Source organism: Sparus aurata, chromosome 13 (assembly GCF_900880675.1).
Source record: "Sparus aurata chromosome 13, fSpaAur1.1, whole genome shotgun sequence".
In the NCBI taxonomy this organism is placed as follows: Eukaryota; Metazoa; Chordata; class Actinopteri; order Spariformes; family Sparidae; genus Sparus; species Sparus aurata.
In genome coordinates, this window is record NC_044199.1 from 3844224 (window position 1) to 3872071 (window position 27848).

A 27848-nucleotide genomic window follows, 5' to 3' on the forward strand; every position below is an offset into this window, starting at 1 on the left:
GTGGTTTGGAAACTGCACATTACAGGAAAGGAAGGCTCTCCAACGTGTAATTAAAACTGTACAACACATCTGTGGAGCAGCCTTCCCATCACTTCAGGACATTTACAACACCCGGGTCACAAGGAAAGCACACAACATCACCAAGGACATTACACACCCGCAGCACAGACTGTTTACACTGCTACCATCTGGCAGATGCTACAGGAGTGTGAAAGCCAGAACAACCAGACTTAAAAAGTTTTGATCCACAGGCCATCAGGCTGTTAAATGGCTCTGTCTTATGACAACTCTGTATACACAACCATTCAGCACTGGAAACCACATTTGGACTACATTCAATACTGTGAACTATATTTGCACTATGTACATATCTTCAATATCCGTGCCTTCTGCTGCATGTGAACTTTGCACACGCTAACATGCTTGTCATTTATATATTTTCTTTTAAGTATGTTTTATATTTTTGTGTTTTATATTTTGTATGTCGGGAAACTCGCAAATTTTCAATTTCATCGCCTGGTGTAAACTATGTGTATATGACAATAAAACATCTTGAATCTTGAATATTGAATGGCGCAGGGTTGGCAACACATGTACACCCTGCTTTAATTTTCCATGCACGCAGTAATATCACAGCAGCAAATGTCATGGCACATTTAAAAACCAAAAGGAAAAACTGTAGTTATAAACGTGACAGGACAGAGGAAACTCTCCAGAGGAAACAGAATCAAACTTTCAACTCCTTAAATAAAACTTTGAGACAGCTCTGATGGAGCTCAGGATTTATCTGGAGGGTTGCTGCCTTATTCCAAACAACTGGACTATATGAATGTGAACTGTGTTTATTTACAGTTTGGACAAGTAGATGAAAACAGAACATTGATTAATGATCAATGGAGTTAAGCTGTTACACCTCATGCATGATACATGCTGGCTCTTACAATGAGAATGAACACTTTGCTCTTCATCATGGGCAGTTGCTTCTGATCCTGTTTGGAAATTCTGACAAACATTTAACTCAACATGTAGAGCAGCCTGCAGTGAGGCTATGAAACAGCCTACAACATGTGCAGTAAAACAATAATTGTTTATTGGATAGTTGGTGTGATCAGCATCCTGTATGCATACTGTAATTAGCTACACGCCCTAAAAACACTCGTGCCATGGACTGCAGACGTTGTGCCATCGATTGTTTAAATAGGACCGTTGTTGTTTTTCCCATTCGTTCAACCAGCTGAAGTTTGGAGACGATATAAGACAGACCCACTCTACCACTGTACCTTTGTGGAGACGATGAGGGTTGTTGTTGGTTTGCTGTTGTTGCTGCTCGGTCTGTGTGGATCAGGGGCTCAGGGGGAGGCTGGAGGCCTCGGTGAGGTGGCTGAGATCAACAATAACACAGATCCAAAAGATGCAGCTGAGAAATTGTCCAAGCAGACCACAAAGCATATCTACCCTGACATCTGGACGGAGCTGAGGGCACTGAGAGACATGGTGGTGGAGCTCAATGTTCACGTGGAGCTGCTGCAGAGAGAGAATTCAGGTACAGACTGATTACTTTTCCTGTTCAGTGATGATCATGTTCCACTGAAGTGTGTCAGTGCACTGATGTAATGATTTAAAGCTCCACAATAAAACTTCACAGAAAATAAATAAATTCATGAATTCATTTTATCATTTGAAACAAAATTGTCTATGATATCATTGCAGACTTTGTTAAGAATTACATGTGTTTCATTGAAAGCAATTTTAGTTTCAGTCTCTTTTAGTCACATCATGATTTAACCTTTTGATGGACATTTACAATAGTTTTGCACATCTTTGTGAGCACTGGTTCAACGGAAGGCAGGAGAGTAAAAGTTACTGTAAACAATGTGTTGGTCTGTTCTGTGATTCACTGTCATTACATTAACTCCAGACCTGCAGACCAGACTGAGCAGCAGTGAGAGTGAACTTCTCATCAGCAAGTCCAGGATTGACCAGCTGGAGAAAGAAAATGCAGGTGATGAAGTGAAACAATTAATTTATTCTGAGCTCCAGAGTAAAGCTGTAACAATCCAGGTGGTGTGGATGAGATAATTACGTGTCATTTAATCAATGATAAAACATAGCTTGTGTATTTTAAACTTGTGAGGAATATATTCAACCATTCACAAAAACACATCAAACTCATGTTTTTCAGTCCAAGCCACAGAACTGACATCTTTGGGAACTAGACTGACGACAACCGAGAGCAAAACAAGTGACCTAGAAAAAGAGAATGCAGGTCTGCGACTGACAAACATGAAGGTTTTATAACTTTCATGGTTTGTTATTGTCTGTGATATTATTGCAAACTTTGTTAAGAATTACATGTGTCTCACTGAATGCAATTTTACTTCTAGTCTCTTTAATAAAAAAGCTAAAAACATATTGAAAGTATTTAGTTAATTACTCATTAGGCAAAGTGTCGACCTGATGATGGAAACATCAAGAGATGATCTGACCGATTACAATTTATATGGAGGATGGAAACTACAATCAGGACACTTCAACGTGTCGGGTGCATATTTAAAACTTTGGCACTCATTTTCCAGTGTTTTCCTCTAAATCTCTCTGTGGAGAGAAAAAAATAATTCATCGTTGAATTAATGTAATATTCACATGACACCTAATTGACCCTCAACACTCGTACTTTACTTCACAGCCCCACAACATGATCCAATAGTGCACCTGTAACTGGATCTTTACTGGTTCCTGTCCCCTCCTCCCCCATGCTTTCCCTTTCATGTTCAGAGACACGTTCATCTGTAGAGTAAGAAAGGCAAATAAATATACCAATGTGGCACACTTGTCTGCACTTGTCTGGACAGTAAGAGTCACATTATGATTTAAACTTGTGATGGACATTCACAATAGTTTTTCACATCTCTGTGAGCGCTGGTTCAACAGAAGTGATGAGAGCTAAAGTTACTGTAAAGAATGTGTTGGTCTGTTCTGTGATTCACTGTCATTACATTAACTCCAGACCTGCAGACCAGACTGAGCAGCAGTGAGTCCAGGATTGACCAGCTGGAGAGAGAAAATGCAGGTGAGGGTTGAATCTACTCACACACACACACACACACACACACACACACACACACACACACACACACACAGTCTACTTGGTCTGATTGAGTTGAATTATCACATGAAATGTTCTTCTTTGTGTCATCAGAGAAACCAAAGGTGGCCTTCTACACAGCTCTGACTGATGCAGGAACTCTTGGACCATACAACACAGACATCACACTGAAATACAGCAAGGTCTTCACCAACATTGGCAATGCTTACAATCCATCTACAGGTAACATACTGCAGCTCACATGTGGACATTTTACATACATCAGTTGTTCCTGTTTTTCATTTTCTGCTCTCACTCTGTAGGTTTCTTCACAGCACCAGTCAAAGGTGTCTACAATCTCCAGTTCACTGTGTTTGGTTACCATGCTGGTAAAATAGCTGTATATGTGTACAAGAACGACCAGAGGATTATGGCTAATTGGGACAATAACAACAATACGGTTCATAAGTATTTCACTAAGTCTCTGGTGCTGGAGCTGAAAGCAGGAGATACAATTCACCTGGTTCTCCCATCAGGCTGGTCTATCTATGACAGCAGTAATAACCAGAGCACCTTCAGTGGCTCCCTTCTCTTCACACTGTGAGGATGTTGTTCAGGCTGCTGTGTGACTGATTTGTCACAAACCCTGTTGTTATTGGCTGAACTGTGAATCTTTATAAAATGCTGATATATCTCAGCACTGCTTCCTGCAGGACAACTTTCTGTACATTCACTGCATGTATCAAATAACGTGATTCTCAATCTGACTTCACTTTTGTGTCGTCACGTGAAAACAACATTCAAATAAATCAAAGTTGCATTCAAGTGTTTGGATTCTGTTTGTTATCATTGACTGTTGGCTGTGAAGCCTGAGATGAGTTTTATAGATTCACTACATGAGTCTCATTCTGACCTTTTACATCTCAGGCCTCCTTATTAAAAATAAATTAGATGAGCCTCCATTTTTACTTCAACACAACATGAAGTTACTACAAAGTCTGTGGGATTTACTGCAGCTGACTCTCTCTGTATATCAGAGTAATACCGCCCTCTGGTGGTGAAAGATTTGTACTGCATCAAAGAGTTTGAACAGACCTGAGAGGGTGTGTGGCCTGAACACTTCCAATCAACTGTTGGTACATATCAACATACATTGTGAAAATACTGTATTTGTTTGAAGATCTGCATCAAAATAAACACAGTGGAAGTTAGTTCTAGTGACTGAGTGATGCAAGTGCACAATGTGTTCAACACACTATTTTTTCAAAATAACCACAAATACAACCAAAGTTCAGCAGTCTGAAGGATCTTTGTATCATCCAAACTGAGTTGAAGTATTCAGGGAACCACCAGAGGGCTCCAGAGAACAGATAATAACTTTATCTGGTCTTTAAATAATGTATGAGACAAAAACAAAATCATTATTGGGATGTGAAAGACAATCACAATGTTCAAACAGAGGACAGTATCTATATTAATGTATAAGCCTGATACATCAGAGATAATGAGATACAAGTGAGACAGAGTGAAGAAAAAGTTGAACTCACTCACTGAGTTTAATCAGATAACCCTCAGTCACACTAGAAGGCCTCAGCATCAGGATCAGTGTGTGTCTGTGAGTGTTTGTCTATGTGTGTGTATTAATAAACACAGTGTTGACACAGTACAGTTTAAATGTTCTATGACCCAATTTTAGTTTTCTCACCAGCACAGAGATTTCATCGAATCATCTGAGACCTTCACTGAGAAATCCACTTATTTGTATCAGCTTAAAAAACTGAGGTCCAGGTCAACAGGAGGGCCGAGGTACTGAATCCAGTTCTAACCTTCATCATGGACAACAATCTTTTCATTACAGTCCAAGTAAACAACCATGATTCATCACAAAATGTCACCTATTACAGGCACACAGCAAGTTGTCATCACATATGCTTTCTTCAAACCATGAAAAGAAAGGCTCAGGCGAACTCATAAACAATGCATGCTGGGAAGTATGATAACATGCTAATCATGTTTCTTTAATAGGCTGATTGAGCTCTGAGCAGTATATTCATCATTTTCAGTCAAAAAGACTTGAAGTCAGATGAACTTTTATTTATAGGTTCTGAAAATAAGAACTTTGTGTTTACAACTTGTATATCAACATTATGTTAAGTTATGAGGAAAAGATCCATAGATCCAATCACATTTTTGTGTTTACAGTGTTGAGTCAAAATTGTCATGAACAAAAACACTTTTGGCCGATCTAACACCAGCACAAACTGGACAAAGTGGACTCTGACTGATGCAGTTGTCATTTTTACAACCAGCGTCCACATTGTGCAAGTAGCAAATGTAGTATGAGGTGTGGTCAGGCAGCAGACAGTGAAAAACATGTCTATAAGTCAATGGCGCAGTATTTTTCCTGCTTTTTAAAAGGTGCATCATTCAATTATTAACATGAACCTAGATAGGCAGGTTGGCAACATATGTACACCCTGCTTTAATTATCAGAGAGGCTGCTTTCCATTATTTTAGACGTTTCCATGCACGCAGTAACTTCACAGCAGAAAATATCATGGCACATAAAGAGCAAAAGGAAAAACTGTGGTTATAAACTTGACAGGACAGAGGAAACTCTCCAGAGGAAACAGAATCAAAATTTTAGCTTCTTAAATAAAACTTTGAGACAGCTCTGATGGAGCTCAGGATTTATCTGGAGGGTTGCTGCCTTATTCCAAACAACTGGACTATATGAATCTGAACTGTGTTTAATTTACAGTTCGGAAAAGTAGATGAAAACAGAACATTGATAAATGATCAATGGAGTTCAGCTGTTGCACTTCATGCATGATGCATGCTGGCTCTTACAATGAGAATGAACACTTTGCTCTTCATCACCTGCAGTTGCTTCTGATTCTGGTTTGAAATTCTGACAAACATTTGACCCAACATGTAGAGCAGCCTGCGGTGAGGCTACGAAACAGCCTACAACATGTGCAGTTAAACAACAATTATTTATTGGATTGTTGACTTTATCAGCATTCTGTACCCATACTGTAATTATCTGCACACCCTAAAAACACTTGTGCCATGGACTTTAGACGTTGTGCCATCGATTGTTTGAATAGGACTGTTGTTGTTTTTCCCATTAATCCAGCCAGCTGAAGTTTGGAGACGATATAAGACAGACCCACTCTACCACTGTACCTTTGTGGAGACGATGAGGGTTGTTGTTGGTTTGCTGTTGTTGCTGCTCAGTCTGTGTGGATCAGGGGCTCAGGGGGAGGCTGGAGGCCTCGGTGAGGTGGCTGAGATCAACCAGAACACAGATCCAAAACATGCAGCTGAGGAATCGACCGAGCAGACCACAAAGCAAACCACCTGTGACATCTGGACGGAGCTGAGGGCACTGAGAGACATGGTGGTGGAGCTCAATGTTCACATGGAGCTGCTGCAGAGAGAGAATTCAGGTACAGACTGATTACTTTTCCTGTTCAGTGATGATCATGTTCCACTGAAGTGTGTCAGTGTACTAAAAACGTATTGTGAGCTCCAACAATAAAGCTTCAAAAGTCAACATGAATGAAAGTGTCACTGAATTAAAAATATAACAGAGCTCATTGATGTTCGCTTTTGTATTGTTAGTAATTAATGAATTTATGCATTCACAAACAAAAATCTAACTTATTCTGTTTTTCAGTCCAAGCCACAGAACTGTTATCTTTGGAAAGCAGACTGACGTCCTCCGAGAGCAAAACAAGGGACCTGGAAAAAGAGAATGCAGGTATCACACTGACAACCTTCACCTCAAATCAAGAACAGTTTATGTTGCCTAAAGAACACCTTAACACCTTTGGATGAGAAATGTTTTTTGTGAATCATTTCTGTAACAGTCACATTTGTTGTTTTGGACAGCATGGAAAATTACGTATATTGTCAGTATATGTTCTGATCATGAACGAAACAATAGTTTTAGCACTGGTTCAGACGTACATAGAAGATATGGGTCAAGATACTGTAAATAATGTGTTGTGCATGTTAACAGTTTGATATTTTGATGTCTGCTCTGTTCTGTGATTCACTGTAATTACATTAACTCCAGACCTGCAGACCAGACTGAGCAGCAGTGAGAGTGAACTTCTCATCAGCAAGTCCAGGATTGACCAGCTGGAGAGAGAAAATGCAGGTGAGGGTTGTTTCTGCTCATCCACACACGCACGCACACACACACACCATCATCATCATCGGCGGTCACTCGTTGTCGAGTATGACTGTCCTCCTTCTTGGTCCTTCTGGGTCTCCAGATGAGCATAGAGAGCGATCCTGGACCCGATTATTCTTGTGCAGTGTGGGCAGGTGAAAGTGGTGGTGGGTTTGGGCTGGGCCTGTTTGGTGGATGCTCTCTCCTTTTTGAGTCTGCGTTTGTGTTCTACAGCGTGGTGGAAATCTTCATTATATAGTGCAGCACCCTCATGGACAAGGTTTCTCCATGTCACCCTATTTTTGTCATGTCCTCCCATGTCTTAAGGTCTATGTGGAACGTTTTTGATGTTTGTTTTGATGTTGACCTTATACCTCTTCTTTTGGCCTCCTGGGTCACGTTTTCCTTCAGCAAGCTGGGAGTAGAGGACTTGTCTTGGAAGGCGAAAGTCAGGCATACAGACAACGTGACCGGTCCATCTGAGCTGGTGTTGAGCGATAGTAGCAGTGATGGTGGGGATGCCAGCCTTCTCCAGGACGCTGGTGTTGGTGTGCCTATCCTCCCAGCTGATCCTGAGGATTTTCCAGTGGCATCTCTGGCAATGTGCCTCTAGCGCCTTTAAGTGCCTACTGTATGTGGTCCAGGCCTGTGATCCATACAGTAGAGTGGGTAGCATTATGGCTTTGTAGACCAGGATTTTGGTCTTTGCCAGAAGGTCGCGGTTCTCGAAAATCCTATTTCCTTAACCTTGAAAAAGCCCCACTGGCACAGCTGAGGTGGTGGTGTATTTCATCGTCAATGTTGGCTTTTGATGATAGGAGGCTGCCCAGATATTGGAAGTGATCCACATTTTCTAATTTGATGTTGTCAATTGAGATGTTTGGGGGTGGGACAGGAGTACTGTTTGGTGGTGACTGATAGAGGATTTGAGTCTTTTTTATGTTGATGGCTAGACCAAGCTGTTTGTATGCTTTTGTGAAGGCAACCAAAATGCACTGTAGGTCCCCTTGTGAGAGGGCTACGAGGGCGTTGTCGTCCACATACTGCAGCTCCATGATGGATATGGTAGTGGTTCGACCTTTTGCCCTGAATCGATTGATGTTAAAGAGTTGCCTGTCTGTTCTGCTCATAATCTTGACTCCCTGGGGCAGATGTTTACCTGTGAGATGGAGGATAGCAGCAATGAAGATGGAGAACAGTGATGGAGCAATGACACATCCTTGTTTGACTCCTGTGTCAAGCCTGAAGGGTTCTGTTTCATCCCCACTGCCACTGAGGACTGTAGCTGACATGTTGTCATGCAGCAGTCTCAGTACCCGTAAGTATTTTTCTGGGCAGCCAGTCTTTGTCAGAACCAGCCAGAGGGCCTGACAGTTCACTGAGTCAAAGGCTTTGCTGAGGTCTATGAAGGCCATGTATAGTGGTAGATTTTGTTCTCTGCATTTTTCTTGAAGTTGGCGAGCAATGAATATCATATCTGTAGTGCCTCTGTTTGGGCAAAAACCACTCTGAGGCTCTGGAAGGATGCTTTCTGACAGAGGGGTGAGTCTGTTGGCCAAAACCCGAGCCGGAGCTTTCCCTGTGGTGGACAGGAGAGAAATGCCACGGTAGTTCCCGCAGTCTGCCTTGTCTCCTTTCTTAAAGATGGAGACAACCAGGGCATCCTTTAGTTGTGCAGGGATTTTCTCTTGTTCCCATATTTTGTAAAGCAGGGTTGGATGTGTTTAAGGAGTTCAGGGTCACCTTCCTTTAGGACTTCTGCTGGAATGCCGTACGGACCGGCAGCCTTGTTGTTCTTCATCTTCCTAATAGCATCCTGCACGTCTTCCAGGCTGGGTGGTTCACCCAAGCTCTCATTGAGAGCCCCCCCCCCCCCCCCTCCCCCCCCCCCCCCCCCCCCATACACACACACACACACACACACACACACATTACTTATTTACAGATGTTGTTTTTGTGTCATCAGAGAAACCAAAGGTGGCCTTCTACACAGCTTTGACTGATGCAGAAACTCTTGGACCATACAACACAGACATCACACTGAAATACAGCAAGGTCTTCACCAACATTGGCAATGCTTACAATCCACCTACAGGTAACATACTGCAGCTCACATGTGGACATTTTACATACATCAGTTGTTCCTGTTTTTCATTTTCTGCTCTCACTCTGTAGGTTTCTTCACAGCACCAGTCAAAGGTGTCTACAATCTCCAGTTAACTGTGATGGGTTACCATGCTGGTACTATAGGTGTACAAGTGTTCAAGAACAACCAAAGGATTATGTATAATTGGGCGAGGAACAATAATGTAATTCCTGAGTATTTCACTAAGTCTCTGGTGTTGGAGCTGACAGCAGGAGATGAAATTCACCTGGTTCTCCCATCAGGCTGGTCTATCTATGATGACAGTAATAATTACAGCACCTTCAGTGGCTCCCTTCTCTTCACACTGTGAGGATGTTGTTTAGGCTGCTGTCAGTGATTTGTTAACATTCAAATAAATCAAAGTTGCATTCAAGTGTTTCTGTCTGTTCTCACTGACTGTAGGCTGTAAAGCCTGAGAGAGGTTTCATTGATTCACTACATGAGTCTCATTTCAGCCGTTCTTTATTCAAAATGATGTAGATGATCCTTCATTTTCATATGTGAATGCTAAATGTAAAAATAAAAATGGATCTGAAATATAGAAAAAACATAATCAAATCTGAGTCAGTCAAAGTTGAATGTATGAATATCTGACCCCTGACCACACTTCAGCAGTCTGACGGATCTTTGGCTGTGTCCAAATGCAGGGGCAGCATCCTTCGGAGTGCATATTTGAAGTGCAATTACGTTACTAAGCTGCGCGAAGCCTGTCCAAATTCAAAGTGTGCTCCAAATGCTCCCCACAAATGCCTCCTTCTTCTGCCTGTTCCTGGAGGACACACCGCTACTATCCTTCGCAGCTACAATTTGCCCAAGATTCATTGCGCGCCAAAAGAGAAGAAATAAATAAATAAATAATGGCGACCTCAAGTGGCGCAGATCTCGCATTTAAATGTAAGTATTGGGTCTATACTCAGTTTTTAGTCATTTGAGCGTCAAACGCCAGATATGTTAAACTTCAAGGGACCTTAAAACCTCAAAATAGCAGTTAAAATACGTTGGTAATGCTCAGCTTAATGCCTTTTACTTTCAACCATTAGACGTTCAGAGGTTGACTCATATCTTATATCGTGTTGTGACTGTGGAGATGTTATAGACTCGTTTTACTTCATGTACATAAATGGACCAAGATGAACAGATTCATATCAGGCTGTGATCCGTGTAAAGTCTAGTTAAACGTTGGAATAAAGAGCTATGTTTATGATTATTATCTTTATGATCATATTATTTTGCTGTATTAGAACTCTTTTCTGTGTTTCATATTTCATCGTGTTTTAGGGAACAAACAGAGAAGCTTCATCACTGTCCGAAGTCAGAACAACATTTGTTCACAGGGCGAAACATTCCGCCGGCTGGACGGGAGTATGGCTAGATCAGGTCAGCCCTAGATTCAGTGGCTCCACTTTCCACAAAAACGGTATCAATCAAACCTACACCACCTTGGATAAGGACTGAAATAAAACAACTGAAAAGAAATTGCAGGAGTGCAGAGAGAAAATGGAGGCACATAAAGTTAACAGTTTATTTTGACATATTCCGGGACAAACTCAAAACCTACAATAAAGCAGTAAAACAGGCAAGAACTTCCCATTTCTCACAACTCATCTCAGACAAAAAGAACGACCATAAATTCCTCTTCTCCACAATCGCTCGTTTAATTAATACTGATTTTAAGAAGTCCTCCATAGTTCCAACAAACAATCTATGTGAGGACTTTGCAGACCACTTCAGAGGTAGAATCGATGGCATTAGATCCACTCTTTTAGAAAAAAACAATGTTGCTTTTAACAGACCTGAACCATCGCTTTTATCTGAGGAGACACTGGAGCATTTTGCCCTGGCTGATGCAGAAACACTCGGTAGAGTTTTCTCCCGAGTTAACCCAACAACCTGCCTTTTAGACCCAATTCCCACATCACTCTTAAAACAATTTTATGCGTTCTTTGAGTTTGAACTTTTAAATCTTGTGAACAGCTCCCTGCAGACAGGTGTCTTCCCCACTGCCTTTAAAACAGCAGTGGTGAAGCCCCTTCTGAAAAAGAGCAATTTGGATCCTGATATTTTCGCCAACTACCGACCTGTATCCAACTTACCCTTTTTAAGTAAAATTTTAGAAAAGCTGGTTTATATCCAATTAAATGTTTTTTTAAACAGCAACAGTATTTTAGAACAGTGTCAATCTGGTTTCAGGATGAACCACAGTACCGAGACAGCCCTTGTGAAGATTGTTAATGATCTCAGGTGTAACATGGACTCTCAGAAACTGTCAGTCCTGGTGCTACTGGATCTAAGCGCAGCTTTTGATACAGTAGATCACCACATTTTGTTAAATCGACTCAGACACCTGGTGGGCCTCTCTGGTACTGTTCTTAACTGGTTTTATTCCTACCTCACAGATCGTCACTTTCTTGTAAGTATGGATACATGTTCCTCAGGAACGCATGAACTTAAGTATGGGGTGCCCCAAGGGTCAATTTTAGGTCCAATACTTTTTAATTTATATATGCTTCCCCTTGGGGACGTCATCAGGAGGCACGGCATCAATTTTCACGGCTACGCTGATGATACACAGCTTTACATCGCTGTGTCTCCTGATGACATGGGGCCTATTGATTCCCTTTTAAACTGTATTTTAGATATACAGTCATGGATGGCAGAGAACTTCTTACAGCTCAACCAGGACAAAACAGAAGTTTTAATTATTGGTCCTGAAGGCAAGAGAGAGAAACTTTTACCAAAACTAAATGCTTTTAAACACTCACAGTGCATAAAAAACCTGGGCGTTCTTTTCGACTCTGAGCTTGATTTTATTCCACACATCAGAAATTCTACAAAGATCGGTTTTTACCATCTAAAGAATATAGTTCGCCCGTTTCTCTCTCAGGCCAGCACAGAGGTGCTAATGCATGCTTTTATTTCTAGCCGGTTAGATTACTGTAATGCCCTGCTCTCTGGCCTCCCAAAAAAGAGCATTTCACAGCTGCAACTGCTCCAGAACTCAGCTGCTCGGGTGCTGACGAAGACCAGAAAGTGGACTCACATTACACCAGTTTTGGAATCACTGCACTGGCTCCCTGTGCGCTTCAGGATCGATTTTAAGGTTCTTTTATTAGTTTTTAAGTGTCTTAACGGCCTTGGGCCTTCTTATCTGTCTGACCTGCTTTTACCGTATCGGCCCTCGAGGACCCTGAGGTCCTCCGGTACTGGTCTTTTATCTGTTCCCACTGTTAGAATCAAAACCTTTGGTGAAGCCTCATTTTATCATTACGGCCCTCGCCTGTGGAACAGCCTGCCGGAGGGCCTCAGGGCCACTGAGTCTGTTGATGCTTTTAAACGCAGGCTGAAGACTCACCTTTTTAATTTAGCTTTTAACTGAGTCCTCTTTTACTCATCTAGTTCCACTCATTTATACTGTCCTGTCATTTTTCCTTTGTCCTTTTATTTTCTCTTAAAGGTTTTATTATTCATTCATTCATTCATTCATTTATTTATTTATTTATTTATTTATTTATTTTTCATGCTGCTTTTATGGGTTTAGTGCTTAAAAGTTATATTTTGCTCTTAGTAATTTATATTAACATTAATTTATGTTGTCTTAGGAGGTTTTTCATTTCTTTTAGTACTTATTTTATTTATTGTTTCTTAGTTTCCAGCTCCAGTGTTCTCCTCATGGGGGCCATCAACACCGGGAGCTCTGTCTGGCCTGCCTACGGGGGTACCGTCCTGGGGGTTGTCTGGGCCCCAACAGTTGGGGAGTCCTGCCCCAGAGCTTTATGGCCGTGGTATGGGCCCCTATCTGTCTGGGCCGGAGCGGTCTCTGCCGGTGTCCCCTGTGGACGTGGGTTTGGACGGCTCTCGGTGGGGATGGCTCCCATATGATGGTGTTTCCTCACTTGATCTATCAGTGCTCAGCCATATTCCATTGTATCTTGCGGGGGGTGGAGGGGTGGGGTGTATGTATCAGTGTAGTATGCTCAGGAGTGTGTGTGCATGTGTATGTGTGTGTATGTGTGTTCGTGTTACATGAATGAGGGTGCGCGGAGTGGGGATGTTAAGGGGGTTTGTTTTATTTTATATTCTTTTAATGTAAAGCACTTTGGGTTGCATTTTTACATGTATGAAAGGTGCTATATAAATACAGTTGATTTGATTTGATTTGATTTGATATAATATATGATAATAAATATTAAATAGCCGATTTGTCAGTCCTGATGTCACTTTTAGCTTTGCATCCCTGTGTTAATGTGATCTTGTGTTTACCTTTTCTCTTGCTTCGAAGAGGAGGGAGGATGAAGGAGGACATGAGGCTGCAGAGAGGATGGAGAGGCTCTTCTCTGCTCCAGAGGACAATCCTTACATTATTTCTGTTATTTAGTTAAATGTATGAGTTGTTTTTAAATTATTTGTTCATAATTGTTCATTTTATATAATTCATGAAATAAAATATTGTTCTATTGTTACACATTGTCTATTCCATTCAGTATTTAAAGCTTAAGTACAATTTATAACAGCAAACGGCATCAAGTGCTACTTTTCAGGGACAACAAGGGATTGAATGTTTTCTTTCATTATTAAGGTCTTAACATTTACGGATATTTACAAAATTACAGCATAAATAACTATTTACAGATTATTATTAACTATTAATAAAAACAATTATTATTAAAAACAATATAAAAACAGTTACAGATGATGTACAGTAACAGGCTGAGCAGGAGTCCCTGCAGTGCTGCTGGGCTGGATGGTGACATCATCTGGGTCGGTACTCAGGGTGTTTGGGGGTCCAGTCTCCTCTGTCCACCACATCCTCCATCAACTGGGTCTGCAGTTCTGACTCCATCTATGGCTGCCATGTCACTAAGAATGTTTTAAGAAAGAGGCAAGAATTATAATTTCATACTCTAATTATAATAAAAATAATAATAATAATAATAAATTACAACAAACAAAACTATCTACCAAACATTTTAAATACAATGCCTCTAAAATCCAAATTAAAACCGTATGTGGCGATCAGCAGTTTACATGTCAGCATTAACGTAATGTATCGGTATGTTAATGAGCCCAAACTGTTAGCTAGCTAACAATGATAATATTGATAACATTACTGTGGGTTCAATAACAGGTTTACCTCTCCAGGGTCCTCTCAGCAGGAGATAAACCAGAGCCGCTTCTACTCTTCTTCCACAAGCAGGAGGATTAAAAAGGAAGTCAGGAATTCCTGAAGCTCGAACAGATCTGACAGTCAAACTTTTCAAACTACTCTTCTTGTCACTTTCGCTGACCTTACCTCACCAGAACTAGTGAGGTGTGGTGCGGGGCGGGAACATCTGGTGACGCAACCAGGAAATGCTGCGAAGGGTAGACCGTCCAATTTCACAACAGGCTGATGCTGCCTGCAGGTCTCTCTGAAGGACCCTGCCTTTGCTGGCAGCGAAGGATGGGTCCTTGAAGGATGCTGCCCCTGAATTTGGACACAACCTTTGTGTCGTCCAAACTGAGTTGAAGTATTCAGGGAACCACCAGAGGGCTCCAGAGAACAGATATTAACTTTCTCTGGGCTTTAAATAATGTACGAAACGAAAACAAAATCATTATTGGGATGTAAAAGACAATCACAATGTTCAAACAGAGGACAGTATCTATATTAATTTATGAGCCTAATACATCAGAGATAATGAGATACAAGTGAGACAGAGTGAAGAAAAAGTTGAACTCACTCACTGAGTTTAATCAGATAACCCTCAGTCACACTAGAAGGCCTCAGCATCAGGATCAGTGTGTGTCTGTGAGTGTTTGTCTATGTGTGTGTATTAATAAACACAATGTTGACACAGTTGTGACTACATGAGAGGGTGTCACAGTTAAAGTGTTCCTCCAGCCTGTAGCAGCTTGTATTTTCTCACCAGCACAGAGAACATATTGAATAATCTGAGGCCTTGAATCAAACTGTCAAACAAGAAACACTTGTTGTTTTTCCCATTCGTTCAGCCAGCTGAAGTTTGGAGACGATATAAGACAGACCCACTTTACCACTGTACCTTTGTGGAGACGATGAGGGTTGTTGTTGGTTTGCTGTTGTTGCTGCTCGGTCTGTGTGGATCAGGGGCTCAGGGGGAGGCTGGAGGCCTCGGTGAGGTGGCTGAGATCAACCAGAACACAGATCCAAAACATGCAGCTGAGGAATCGACCCAGCAGATCGCAAGGCAAACCACCTCTGACATCTGGACGGAGCTGAGGGCACTGAGAGACATGGTGGTGGAGCTCAATGTTCACGTGGAGCTGCTGCAGAGAGAGAATTCAGGTACAGACTGATTACTTTTCCTGTTCAGTGATGATCATGTTCCACTGAAGTGTGTCAGTGTATTGATGTACTTACTGTGAGCTCAAGAAAAACCTTTCAACATCCTTATGATATGGATAATTCTACTTAATTTAATGACAAATACAACAGCGATACGTTTGTACTTTTTTTGTATCTTAAAAGCTTTTTAAAATGTTGACTGACGACCACTGAGAGCAAAACAAGTGACCTAGAAAAAGAGAATGCAGGTCTGTGACTGACAAACATGATATGATACAATGATTTTAATACTCACTATGAAGAATGTCACATGTCAATATAATATATATTATACTATTCAATCATCATTGTTGATGCATTAATATGTATATCATTCTTCTGTTGCAGCTGATAAAGGTGGAGTTATTTTTAATTACTTTATAGACTGTTTGAATAATGGCTTCTACCTGTAATTTTAAACTCTGTATGATCAGGTGAGCAGAAAAGACGAGAGTCAAGTCACTTTACATGATTGCTGTACATGCAGTTATATTTTGATGTCTGCTCTGTTCTGTGATTCACTGTCATTACATTAACTCCAGACCTGCAGACCAGACTGAGCAGCAGTGAGAGTGAACTTCTCATCAGCAGGTTCAGGATTGACCAGCTGGAGAGAGAAAATGCAGGTGAGGATTGACAACAGCAACATTTCCAGGACTGATCCAGACCTCACACAGGTCTTCAAAGTTCTGTTCATCCCTCCTACCTGACCTGTGAGCCGTGTTACCAGTTTTTTATTGCCGCACAGTCACACATGACACCCCAGTGCTCTGAACAAAATCCTCCTTCCTTGGAACCAGTTTGCTTCATCAGTATCAGCATCACTAAAAGTGTTCTGTGATTCACTGTCATTACATTAACTCCAGACCTGCAGACCAGACTGAGCAGCAGTGAGTCCAGGATTGACCAGCTGGAGACAGAAAATGCAGGTGATGAAGTGAAACGATGAATTTATTGTGAGCTCCAGATTAAAGCTGCAACAATCCACGTGGTATGGATGAGATAATTATGCTACATTTAATCAATGATAAAACAAAGTTTTGTATTTGTGTATTTAAAGCTTTGTTAGAAATGTATTCAACCATTCACAAAAACACATCAAACTCATGTTTTTCAGTCCAAGCCACAGAACTGACTTCTTTGGGAACTAGACTGACGGCAACCGAGAGCAAAACAAGTGACCTAGAAAAAGAGAATGCAGGTCTGTGACTGACAAACATGAAGGTTTTATAACTTTCATGGTTTGTTATTGTCTATGATATTATTTTAATCTGTGTTAACAGTGTACTATGCACATCTTTGAACATTATTTTAGTTTCAGCTTAAAAAGTAACAAGTTGTTCAAATGTGTTGAGAATATTTAGGAATTTCTTCACAAACCAAACTCTCTTTGACTTGACAACATTTTGACCTGATGATGGAACTAGATGAAAAGTTAAGAGATCAACAGATGATTACAGTTCATCCTGATGGGAACATGAGAGTGTGTAACAAAGACAAACAAAAACTACTGAGATAATTTCTAAAAAACATAAATTACAGCCTCCTGGTGGCTCGAGAAGAGACGTCAGGGCGTCACAGTGGGATCCATCCTTTGGAGAACATGTAGTGTGTTCATGAATTCATGACAATCCAAAGTGGTGGACTGTGTGAACATTTTTAAGTATTCATTCTGAAGATAAGATGAGGGTCTCTACTGTAAATGTGTTGTGCATGTTAACAGTTTGATATTTTGATGTCTGCTCTGTTCTGTGATTCACTGTCATTACATTAACTCCAGACCTGCAGACCAGACTGAGCAGCAGTGAGAGTGAACTTCTCATCAGCAAGTCCAGGATTGACCAGCTGGAGAGAAAAAATGCAGGTGAGGGTTTTATCTACTAACACAAGCGTGCACACACACACACACACACACACCAAACACATAACAAACTTTTCTGTGTCATCAGAGAAACCAAAGGTGGCCTTCTACGCAGCTCTGACTGATGCAGGAACTCTTGGACCATACAACACAGACATCACACTGAAATACAGCAAGGTCTTCACCAACATTGGCAATGCTTACAATCCATCTACAGGTAACATACTGCAGCTCACATGTGGACATTTTACATACATCAGTTGTTCCTGTTTTTCATTTTCTGCTCTCACTCTGTAGGTTTCTTCACAGCACCAGTCAAAGGTGTCTACAATCTCCAGTTCACTGTGTTTGGTTACAATGCTGGTAGTACAGGTGTACATGTGTACAAGAACAACCAAAGGATTATGGGTGATTGGGACAATAATTACAATATGTTGCAAAAGTATTTCACTAAGTCTCTGGTGTTGGAGCTGAAAGCAGGAGATGAAATTCACCTGGTTCTCCCATCAGGCCTTTCTATCTATGACAACAGTAATAACCACAGCACCTTCAGTGGCTCCCTTCTCTTCACACTGTGAGGATGTTGTTCAGGCTGCCGTGTGACTGATTTGTCACAAACCCTGTTGTTATTGGCTGAACTGTGAATCTTTATAAAATGCTGATATATCTCAGCACTGCTGCCTCCAGGACAACTTTCTGTACATACACTGCATGTATCAAATAATGTGATTCTCAATCTGACTTCACTTTTGTGTCGTCACATGAAAACAACATTCAAATAAATCAAAGTTGCATTCAAGTGTTTGGATTCTGTTTGTTATCATTGACTGTTGGCTGTGAAGCCTGAGATGAGTTTTATAGATTCACTACATGAGTCTCATTCTTACCTTTTACATCTCAGGCCTCCTTATTAAAATAAATTAGATGACCCTCCATTTTTACTTCAACACAACATGAAGTTACTACAAAGTCTGTGTGATTTACTGCAGCTGACTCTCTCTGTATATCAGAGTAATACCGCCCTCTGGTGGTGAAAGATTTGTACTGCATCAAAGAGTTTGAACAGACCTGAGAGGGTGTGTGGCCTGAACACTTCCAATCAACTGTTGGTACATATCAACATACATTGTGAAAATACTGTATTTGGTTGAAGATCTGCATCAAAATAAACACAGTGGAAGTTAGTTCTAGTGACTGAGTGATGCAAGTGCACAATGTGTTCAACACTTATGAGAGTTTATGTCAAAACAACCACAAATACAAGAATTCTAAATAATAATGTATCTAAAATAGACAAAACATAATCAAACTACTAACAGTAAAGTATAAAAAGCAATCGATAAACAAAACCTTCGCAACCTGAGTCACTCATAGTTGAATGTATGAATATCTGACCCCTGACCTTTGACCCCTGACCACAGTTCAGCAGTCTGAAGGATCTTTGTATCGTCCAAACTGAGTTGAAGTATTCAGGGAACCACCAGAGGGCTCCAGAGAACAGATATTATCTTTCTCTGGGCTTTAAAGTCAGACTATGCAGTAGCAGTTTCCAAACCAGATTCCTTCGCTGTTTTCTAGCTATGCACCAGATTTGTGCCTACGTTTTTTCGCTACAGGGCTCCCCCTACAGCTTCAGCGCAGATGTTTCACTAACACTGTCGTAAAGACTTGTTGACGAGCCTCCCCCGCCCACCTAGCAGCTGCTACATTACCATGTGCATCTGTTTTCAAAGATGCCGGCCGGCTAAACAGCGGGACATATTGCATGATACAGGCGACAAATCATGCGACATTCGAAGACCGATCTACATATCTAAATACACAAACGAGAACCTGGATTCAGAACACATACAAACGTGTTTGGTAGCGAGTGACTGCTACGCTAAACACCCGCTTACTAGCGAGCTAGCCATCAAGAAACCAAGCGAAACACATACAGGGCTCACAATGAAACAGTCAAGCAAACACATTGTTCAAAAGACTATCAAGTCACGTTGCAAAGACAAAGTTCATCCAAGGGTAGGCTGCTTACAATTTCAACAGCAACACGGCCAAGTCTCTCACTTGACGCCATTCCTCAAAAGCTCGTCCTATGTTTACTCATGTCTGGTGTCTTTCTTTGTCAAGCTCCATTTTCTTCTTCTTCTGTTCCTCCGACTGTGGCTTCCTGGGTCTCTTTTTAGTCGACTGATCCATGATGAATACAACAATTGCCTTGCAACTGGCAGTTTATATCTACCCGGTTCCATGTTTGGGGGTGTGTCTGCCGTAAAGCAGCTTCGAAACTACAATCTGACTCCATTTTCGAGCAGCGATGGGATACTTCCGCCGACTTACATCCGGATTGAACTCGGACCGGTGGCAGCAAGTTGCATGTTCCGTTTCTCCGCCCAGAAGCGCTAGGGGGAGTCGTAGCAGCCACCGAACGACCCAGAAAGTGTCAATGAACCATCAGAACGACTCTCAGCCTGCATAATTAATGTAATTTTTGCTAAAATGGTTGCATAATGCCTCTTTAAATAATGTACGAGACAAAAACAAAATCATTATTGGGATGTGAAAGACAATCACAATGTTCAAACAGAGGACAGTATCTATATTAATTTATAAGCCTAATACATCAGAGATAATGAGATACAAGTGAGACAGAGTGAAGAAAAAGTTGAACTCACTCACTGAGTTTAATCAGATAACCCTCAGTCACACTAGAAGGCCTCAGCATCAGGATCAGTGTGTGTCTGTGAGTGTTTGTCTATGTGTGTGTATTAATAAACACAGTGTTGACACAGTACAGTTTAAATGTTCTATGACCCAACTTTTGTTTTCTTACCAACACAGAGATTTCATCGAATCATCTGAGACCTTCACTGAGAAATCCACTTATTTGTATCAGCTTAAAGAACTGAGGTCCAGGTCAACAGGAGGGCCGAGGTACTGAATCCAGTTCTAACCTTCATCATGGACAACAATCTTTTCATTACGGTCCAAGTAAACAACCATGATTCATCACAAAATGTTGCCTATTAAAGGCACACAGCAAGTTGTCATCACATATGCTTTCTTCAAACCAACAAAAGAGTATCTCAGGAGAACTCGTAAACAATGCATGCTGGGAAGTACGTTAACATGCTAATCATGTTTCTTTAATAGGCTGATTGAGCTCTGAGCAGTATATTCATCATTTATCATTTCATGTCAAAAAGTCAGAAGAACTTGTATTTATAAGTTCTGAAAATAAGATCTGCAAATTTTAAGTGTGTTTACAACTTGTATATTTACAGTATGTTAAGTTATCAGGAAAAGATCCATAGATCCAATTACATTTTTGTGTTTACAGTGTTGAGTCAAAATTATCATGAACAAAAACACTTTTGGCCGATCTAACACCGACACAAACCGGACAAACTGGACTCTGACTGATGCAGTTGTCATTTTTACAACCAGCATACACATTGTGCAAGTAGCAAATGTACTATGAGGTGTGGTCAGGCAGCAGAAAGTGAAAAACATGTCTTTGAGTCAGTAGTGCACTATTTTTCCTGCTTTTTAAAAGGTTCATCATTCAGATATTGACATGAACCTACATAAGTGGGTTGGCACCACATGTACACCTTGCTTTAATGATCAGAGAGGCTGCTTTAAGTAATTTTAGACGTTTCCATGCACACAGTAACTTCATAGCCGCAAATGTCATGACACATTTAAACAGCAAAAGGAAAAACTGTAGTTATAAACTTGACAGGACAGAGGAAACTCTCCAGAGGAAACAGAATCAAACTTTCAGCTTCTTAAATAAAACTTTGAGACAGCTCTGATGGAGCTCAGGATTTATCTGGAGGGTTGCTGCCTTATTCCAAACAACTGGACTATATGAATCTGAACTGCGTTTAATTTACAGTTTGGACAAGTAAATGATAACAGAACATTGATTAATGATCAATGGAGTTCAGCTGTTACACTTCATGCATGATACATGCTGGCTCTTACAAATGAGAATGAGCACTTTGCTCTTCATCACCTGCAGTTGCTTCTGATCCTGGTTTGAAATTGTAGGAACACCAGCCCTTATGTCTCCATCACGAGGCTCTGCTTCCTTTCCCCATCCTCTGACCCCGTACCTCTCAACCACAAGACAAGATTAACTTAACGAACAAAGCCTATCTGTTTGACTGAATATTTGCTTCTTCTCCCTCCTCACAAAGAAGATGAACTTCTTCTTCCTCAGGCCAAACCATGTCCAGCACGTATTCTCTTCTCCCTATAGAGTAGAACGGTGTTGCTTTCTTGCTATAAACAGATCATCGGAAACCTTCTGTCACTAATTAACGACTAAGCACAATAGAATCCTCTCTCTCTTCACATCAGATGACAGGAAGTGGGGGTAGATGTTGGTTGGGGTAGAGATGACCCAGTCCTCCCCCCTCACAGGCCAAAGCGTTTTATGACCCTGTCTGTGACATTTCAATCTTTGCTGCATTCCAATCCTATACTGATCCACATTTTAATATGTTCTGAGTAACTATTAACTACAATTTCATCTTCTTAATTTTATCACATTCCTGAATAGCCAAGAAGGCAATACAATAGATCTTTCCCATGTTATTGTAAAGCCCAAATGAAGTTTATTACTTAATGAATTTGGGGTTTGAAAGAAACCAGCCCCCCCCTTTGCGATGGGCACAGACTTGCATATCATGATTGTCTTTGTGTGTAATGCTTGTGTTATTCACCAGTTAAAATGTCTGATATGTTTTGTTAAGATAGACCTACAAGGAATATGTATAAGTCCTTGGTCCTACTGTGTATTGAATGCTTTATTGTTTATGTTGTATACTTCATTGTTTTATGTCTTAACCAGGTTATAATTCTCTTGAATGATAAGTGATCATATTCATGTCGCATCTTTTAACGAAGACAAAAATTAGACTTTTAAGTTTTTGGGAAGTTAAAACACGATTTCAAAACATTAAGGCAATATAGTTTATTTGAATTAAAGTGTTGTGGGTCGAAACTCCGAACACAGAAGGGGCATTGTCAGCAGCCCCACCCCTGTTTAGTCTGCTGTAAGCTCATAAAAACAGAGAAGATGCTCTGGATATCGCTCTCCTCTCACTCACTTATACGCTCTCCTTTTGGGGTCCTGACTTCGGTCAGGACTTTGAGTCACCTTTTCTCTCAGTCTCTCTCCTCTCTGTTTCTCAACCTTCGGTCTGACCTTGGGTCTGGACTTCGGTCATGACTTTGGGTCACTTCTCTGTCTTCTTCTCCTTCTCTCTTCTCTTCTCTTCACTTCTTTGTTTTTCATTTTTGGTTTTATTTTTAAAGTAATCTTTACCTTTTTTTGCAACAAGCTCTAAGAAAGCGAATTGAATAACTACTTTAAGTGCTCTACTTTTATTCAAGTTTTAATAGAACAAATTCTTTTCTTTTTGATTTTTGATTTGAGTTTAATATAACATTAAAGTATCACCGCCTGATCCAGAAGAAGTTGAATTAGTGAAAGGATCAGAACTTGAGAACCACCTTGAGACATCAAGAAAAAGTCTTCTTCAAGACTGTGATCATCTGATGAAGAACGTTGCAGCCCATCGACCGCTTCAGAAGCTGTGCAAGGAATCTCCAACAAAAGAGACTTTGTGGGTTCTCAGCCAAGATCAATTCTGCCCCCAGCGCTCCCAAAGCGGAAAACCAGCTGGGCCTTCGAACCAAGAGTTCCTCAACAGAGTACCGGCTTTCCCTCTGGCTACTGGACTGACGCGCCGTGCCGTGGTCCAACCCAGAACTCTCAAACAGACCAAGCTTCAGTGCCTCCTGACGCCCAGACAAAACAGGCTGGACGTCTTCATACAGCTGGATCCACACACGTGAGAATGAGTGGTGTCTAAAGTTCTGACTTTTGTCTCAGGTTCTGACTTCGGTCTAAAGTTCTGACTTCTATCTTATAAACTTAGGAAAGTTGAGGTCAGGGTCTCGTTAGTATTAAAAGATTACTCCCGTAATATTTAATATATAAAAACCCAACCCTTTAACTTTACCATCTGCCGACGGTTACATAATTTATTTATTTCTTATTACAGTCTTTACCTTTTCTGTTATCTGTTGTTCGTCTAAAATTGTCAGTTCATTTATGTTACCCCAAATTATTTAGTCAATAAACATATATAATCATTTGTTTTTGTCTGGAACTCAATTTTAATGTGGAGAATCGATGGATACGTGTAAAGAATTCACTGCTTCAGAATGTTGAGATTGAATAAGTTGATTTGAAATTGATACTCTAGCTGTCCAAGTCAAACTTGTACAGTTAGATGTTTGGAATAGTTCCCTCCGGCCTATTCCAGTAAATCAAACAATGGAGGTGGTGCCCCTTGTACGAGTTTAAAATTAATCACTTGTGATTGATGACCTTGATTATCAAGCAGTGTTAGTCCCCTCAATTTATGTCTATGGTGCCGTCCATGGGAGGCCCGCATAGTCTCCTACAAAATTCTGACAAACATTTAACTCAACATGCAGAGCAGCCTGCAGTGAGGCTACGTAACAGCCTACAACATGTGCAGTAAAACAATAATTATTTATTGGATAGCTGATGTTATCAGCATTCTGTACCCGTACTGTAATTATCTGCACTGACCACAAACTATCTCCTCGTTACATTGTCTTAACTTTTGAAGACTGTTTAAACATTTTTATGTCTCACACTTCAACACAAACTGAAACTCTTTCTTGTGTAGCTGCCTTTAACACACTTGTGCCATGGACTTTAGACCTTGCGCCATCGATTGTTTGAATAGGACTGTTTTTGTTTTTCCCATTAATTCAGCCAGCTGAAGTTTGGAGACGATATAAGACAGACCCACTCTACCACTGTACCTTTGTGGAGACAATGAGGGTTGTTGTTGGTTTGATGTTGTTGCTGCTCGGTCTGTGTGGATCAGGGGCTCAGGGGGAGGCTGGAGGCCTCGGTGAGGTGGCTGAGATCAACCAGAACACAGATCCAAAACATGCAGCTGAGGAATCGACCCAGCAGATCACAAAGCAAACCTACCTTGACATCTGGACGGAGCTGAGGGCACTGAGAGACATGGTGTTGGAGCAAAAGGTTCAGGTGAAGCTGCTGCAGAGAGAGAATTCAGGTACAGACTGATTACTTTTCCTGTTCAGTGATGATCATGTTCCACTGAAGTGTGTCAGTGTTGATGCAATGACTGTGAGTTCCAGAAAAGCTTTGAATATCAATAAGATATGGATAAATATGACAGCTGTATGTTTTGATTTTTTTGTGTTTTAAAAACTTCCTTTGTTTTTCAGTCCAAGCCACAGAACTGACATCTTTGAGAACGAGACTGACGGCAACCGAGAGCAAAACAAGTGATGATGATTTTAATACACACTATGAAGAATGTGACATGTCAATATAATATATATTAAACTATTCGATCATCATTATTGATTCATTTATATGTGTGTCACTCTTCTGTTGCAGATGATAAAGGTGGAGTTATTTTTAATTACTTTATAGACTGCTTGGTCAGTTGAGAATTTCCCCATAAAGTTTTATCTTTTATTAAATTTATAATGAAATTGTATGATGAAAAGTTACCATTTGCATTTAATCAATATCATAGAAGACACATGATAGGTTTGAGATAATTTGATTTAATTTAGTTTATTTGAGTAAATTAAGTAAATGTAGATATTTTTCATGAAGTTGATTCAATTTAATTCATTTGTGTTTAATTAATTCATTGATTTGTGAATACTTGTATTAATTGTATTTGTTTAAATTGTTTAAACTACCCTAATCCTATTTTAATTGTATTTAATCCATTTGAGTCAATTTAAATGAACAAAATGTGACTGTTTAACTGTACGAATAATGGCTTCTACCTGTTATTTTAAATCTTGTATGATGAGGTGAGCAGATAAGACGAGAGTCAAGTCACTTTACATGATTGTTGTTCATGCAGTTATATTTTGATGTCTGCTCTGTTCTGTGATTCACTGTCATTACATTAACTCCAGACCTGCAGACCAGACTGAGCAGCAGTGAGAGTGAACTTCTCATCAGCAGGTTCAGGATTGACCAGCTGGAGAGAAAAAATGCAGGTGATGAAGTGAAACGATGAATTTATTGTGAGTTACAGAATAAAGCTGTAACAATCCACGTGGTATAGATGAGATAATTACGCTACGTTTAATTAATGGCAAAACATAGCTTGTGTATTTTAAACTTGTTAAGACATGTGTTCAACCATTCACAAAAATACATCAAACTCATGTTTTTCAGTCCAAGCCACAGAACTGACATCTTTGGGAACTAGACTGACGACAACCGTGAGCAAAACAAGTGACCTAGAAAAAGAGAATGCAGGTCTGTGACTGACAAACATTAAGGTTTTATAACTTTCATGGTTTGTTATTGTCTATGATATTATTGCAAACTTACATGTGTTTCATGGAATGCAATTTTACTTCAAGTCTCTTTATAAAAAAACTAAAAACATACTGAAAGTATTTAGTTAATTAGTCATCAGCCAAAGTGTCGACCTGATGATGGCGCTGTTGGAAACATCAAGAGATGATCAGACTGATTACAATTTATATGGATGTTGATCATGTTTTCCTTGAAGAGTTTGACTGAAGTGTGTCAGAGCACTAAAAACTTATTGTGAGCTCCAACAATAAAGCTTCAGAAATCAACATGAATGAAAGTGTTATTGAATGAAAAATATAACAGAGATCATTGTTGTTCGCTTTTGTATTGTAAGTAATAAATTAATTTATGCATTCACAAAGATCAAACTTCTTCTGTTGTTCAGTCCAAGCCACAGAACTGGTATCTTTGGAAAGGAGACTGACGTCCTCCGAGAGCAAAACAAGTGACCTAGAAAAAGAGAATGCAGGTCTGTGACTGACAAACATGAAGGTTTTATACCTTTTATGGTTTGTTATTGTCTATGATATTATTGCAGGCTTTGTTAAGAATTACATGTGTTTCATTGAATGCAATTTTACTTCAAGTCTCTTTATAAAAAAACTAAAAACATACTGAAAGTATTTAGTTAATTAGTCATTAGCCAAAGTGTCGACCTGATGATGGCGCTGTTGGAAACATCAACAGATGATCAGACGGATTACAATTTATATGGATGATGATCATGTTTTCCTTGAAGAGTTTGACTGAAGTGTGTCAGAGCACTAAAAACTTATTATGAGCTCCAACAATAAAGCTTCAGAAATCAACATGAATGAAAGTGTCATTGAATGAAAAATATAACAGAGATCATTGTTGTTCGCTTTTGTATTGTAATAAATTAATTTATGCATTCACAAAGATCAAACTTCTTCTGTTGTTCAGTCCAAGCCACAGAACTGGTATCTTTGGAAAGGAGACTGACGTTCTCCGAGAGCAAAACAAGTGACCTAGAAAAAGAGAATGCAGGTCTGTGACTGACAAACATGAAGGTTTTATACCTTTTATGGTTTGTTATTGTCTATGATATTGTTGCAAACTTTGTTAAGAATTACATGTGTTTCATTGAATGCAATTTTAGTTCCAGTCTCTTTGATAAAAAAGCTAAAAACATATTAAAAGTATTTAGGTAATTAGTCATTAGTCAAAGTGTCGACCTGATGATGGCGCTGTTGGAAACATCAAGAGATGATCAGACTGATTACAGTTTATATGGATGTTGATCATGTTTTCCTTGAAGAGTTTGACTGAAGTGTGTCAGTGCACTAAAAACTTATTATGAGCTCCAAAAATAAAGCTTCAAAAATCAACATGGATAAGATGAAAGTGTCCTTAAATGAAAAATATAACAGAGCTCATTGTTTTGTGTTTTTGTATAATAAGAAATTCATTTACACGTTCACAAACAAAAATCAAACTTCTTCTGTTTTTCAGTCCAAGCCACAGAACTGGTATCTTTGGAAAGCAGACTGACGTCCTCCGAGAGCAAAACAAGTGACCTAGAAAAAGAGAATGCAGGTATCACACTGACAACCTTCAACTCAAATTAAGAACAGTTTATGTTGCCTAAAGAACATCTTAACTACACAGGTGTTGGATGAGAAATGATTTTTGTGAATGATTTGTTTAACAATCACATTTGTTGTTTTGGACAGCATGAAAAATTACTTATTTTGTCAGTATATGTTTTAGCACTGGTTCAGACAGACAGAGATATGGGTCAAGTTACTGTAAATAATGTGTTGGTCGTTCTG

At 40.0% G+C, this 27848-nt stretch overlaps 2 protein-coding genes across 4 annotated transcripts in view; one reads left to right on the forward strand and one right to left on the reverse strand.

Moving 5' to 3' along the window:
* Window positions 1-27848, reverse strand: part of LOC115594007 (complement C1q-like protein 2) — a 113563-nt gene that overhangs the window by 70350 nt on the left and 15365 nt on the right. The gene's annotated exons all lie outside the window — the stretch shown is intronic.
* LOC115594010 (complement C1q-like protein 2) lies at window positions 1159-18417 on the forward strand. Of its 2 annotated transcripts, XM_030437770.1 has the most exons (5): window positions 1159-1543; window positions 1919-2002; window positions 3008-3070; window positions 9235-9363; window positions 17916-18417. In XM_030437770.1, exons 1-5 carry the CDS (start codon window positions 1294-1296, stop codon window positions 18194-18196), a joined length of 807 nt encoding a protein of 268 aa, XP_030293630.1. In that variant the 5' UTR covers window positions 1159-1293; the 3' UTR covers window positions 18197-18417. The 2 variants fall into 2 exon arrangements, 1 of the variants encoding a protein (XP_030293630.1); XR_003986399.1 differs by lacking the exons at window positions 1159-1543; window positions 1919-2002; window positions 3008-3070; window positions 17916-18417 and adding an exon at window positions 7205-7253 and having other exon boundaries at window positions 9235-9324.

What these genes read in the sequence shown, in the direction of transcription:
- LOC115594010 (XM_030437770.1), top strand. Translation starts at nt 1,294, where the DNA reads ATGAGGGTTGTTGTTGGTTTGCTGTTGTTGCTGCTCGGTCTGTGTGGA. An exon ending in GCTGCAGAGAGAGAATTCAG is followed by an intron (nt 1,544 to 1,918) that starts GTACAGACTGAT and finishes CATTAACTCCAG; the next exon opens with ACCTGCAGACCAGACTGAGC. An exon ending in TGCTTACAATCCACCTACAG is followed by an intron (nt 9,364 to 17,915) that starts GTAACATACTGC and finishes CTCACTCTGTAG; the next exon opens with GTTTCTTCACAGCACCAGTC.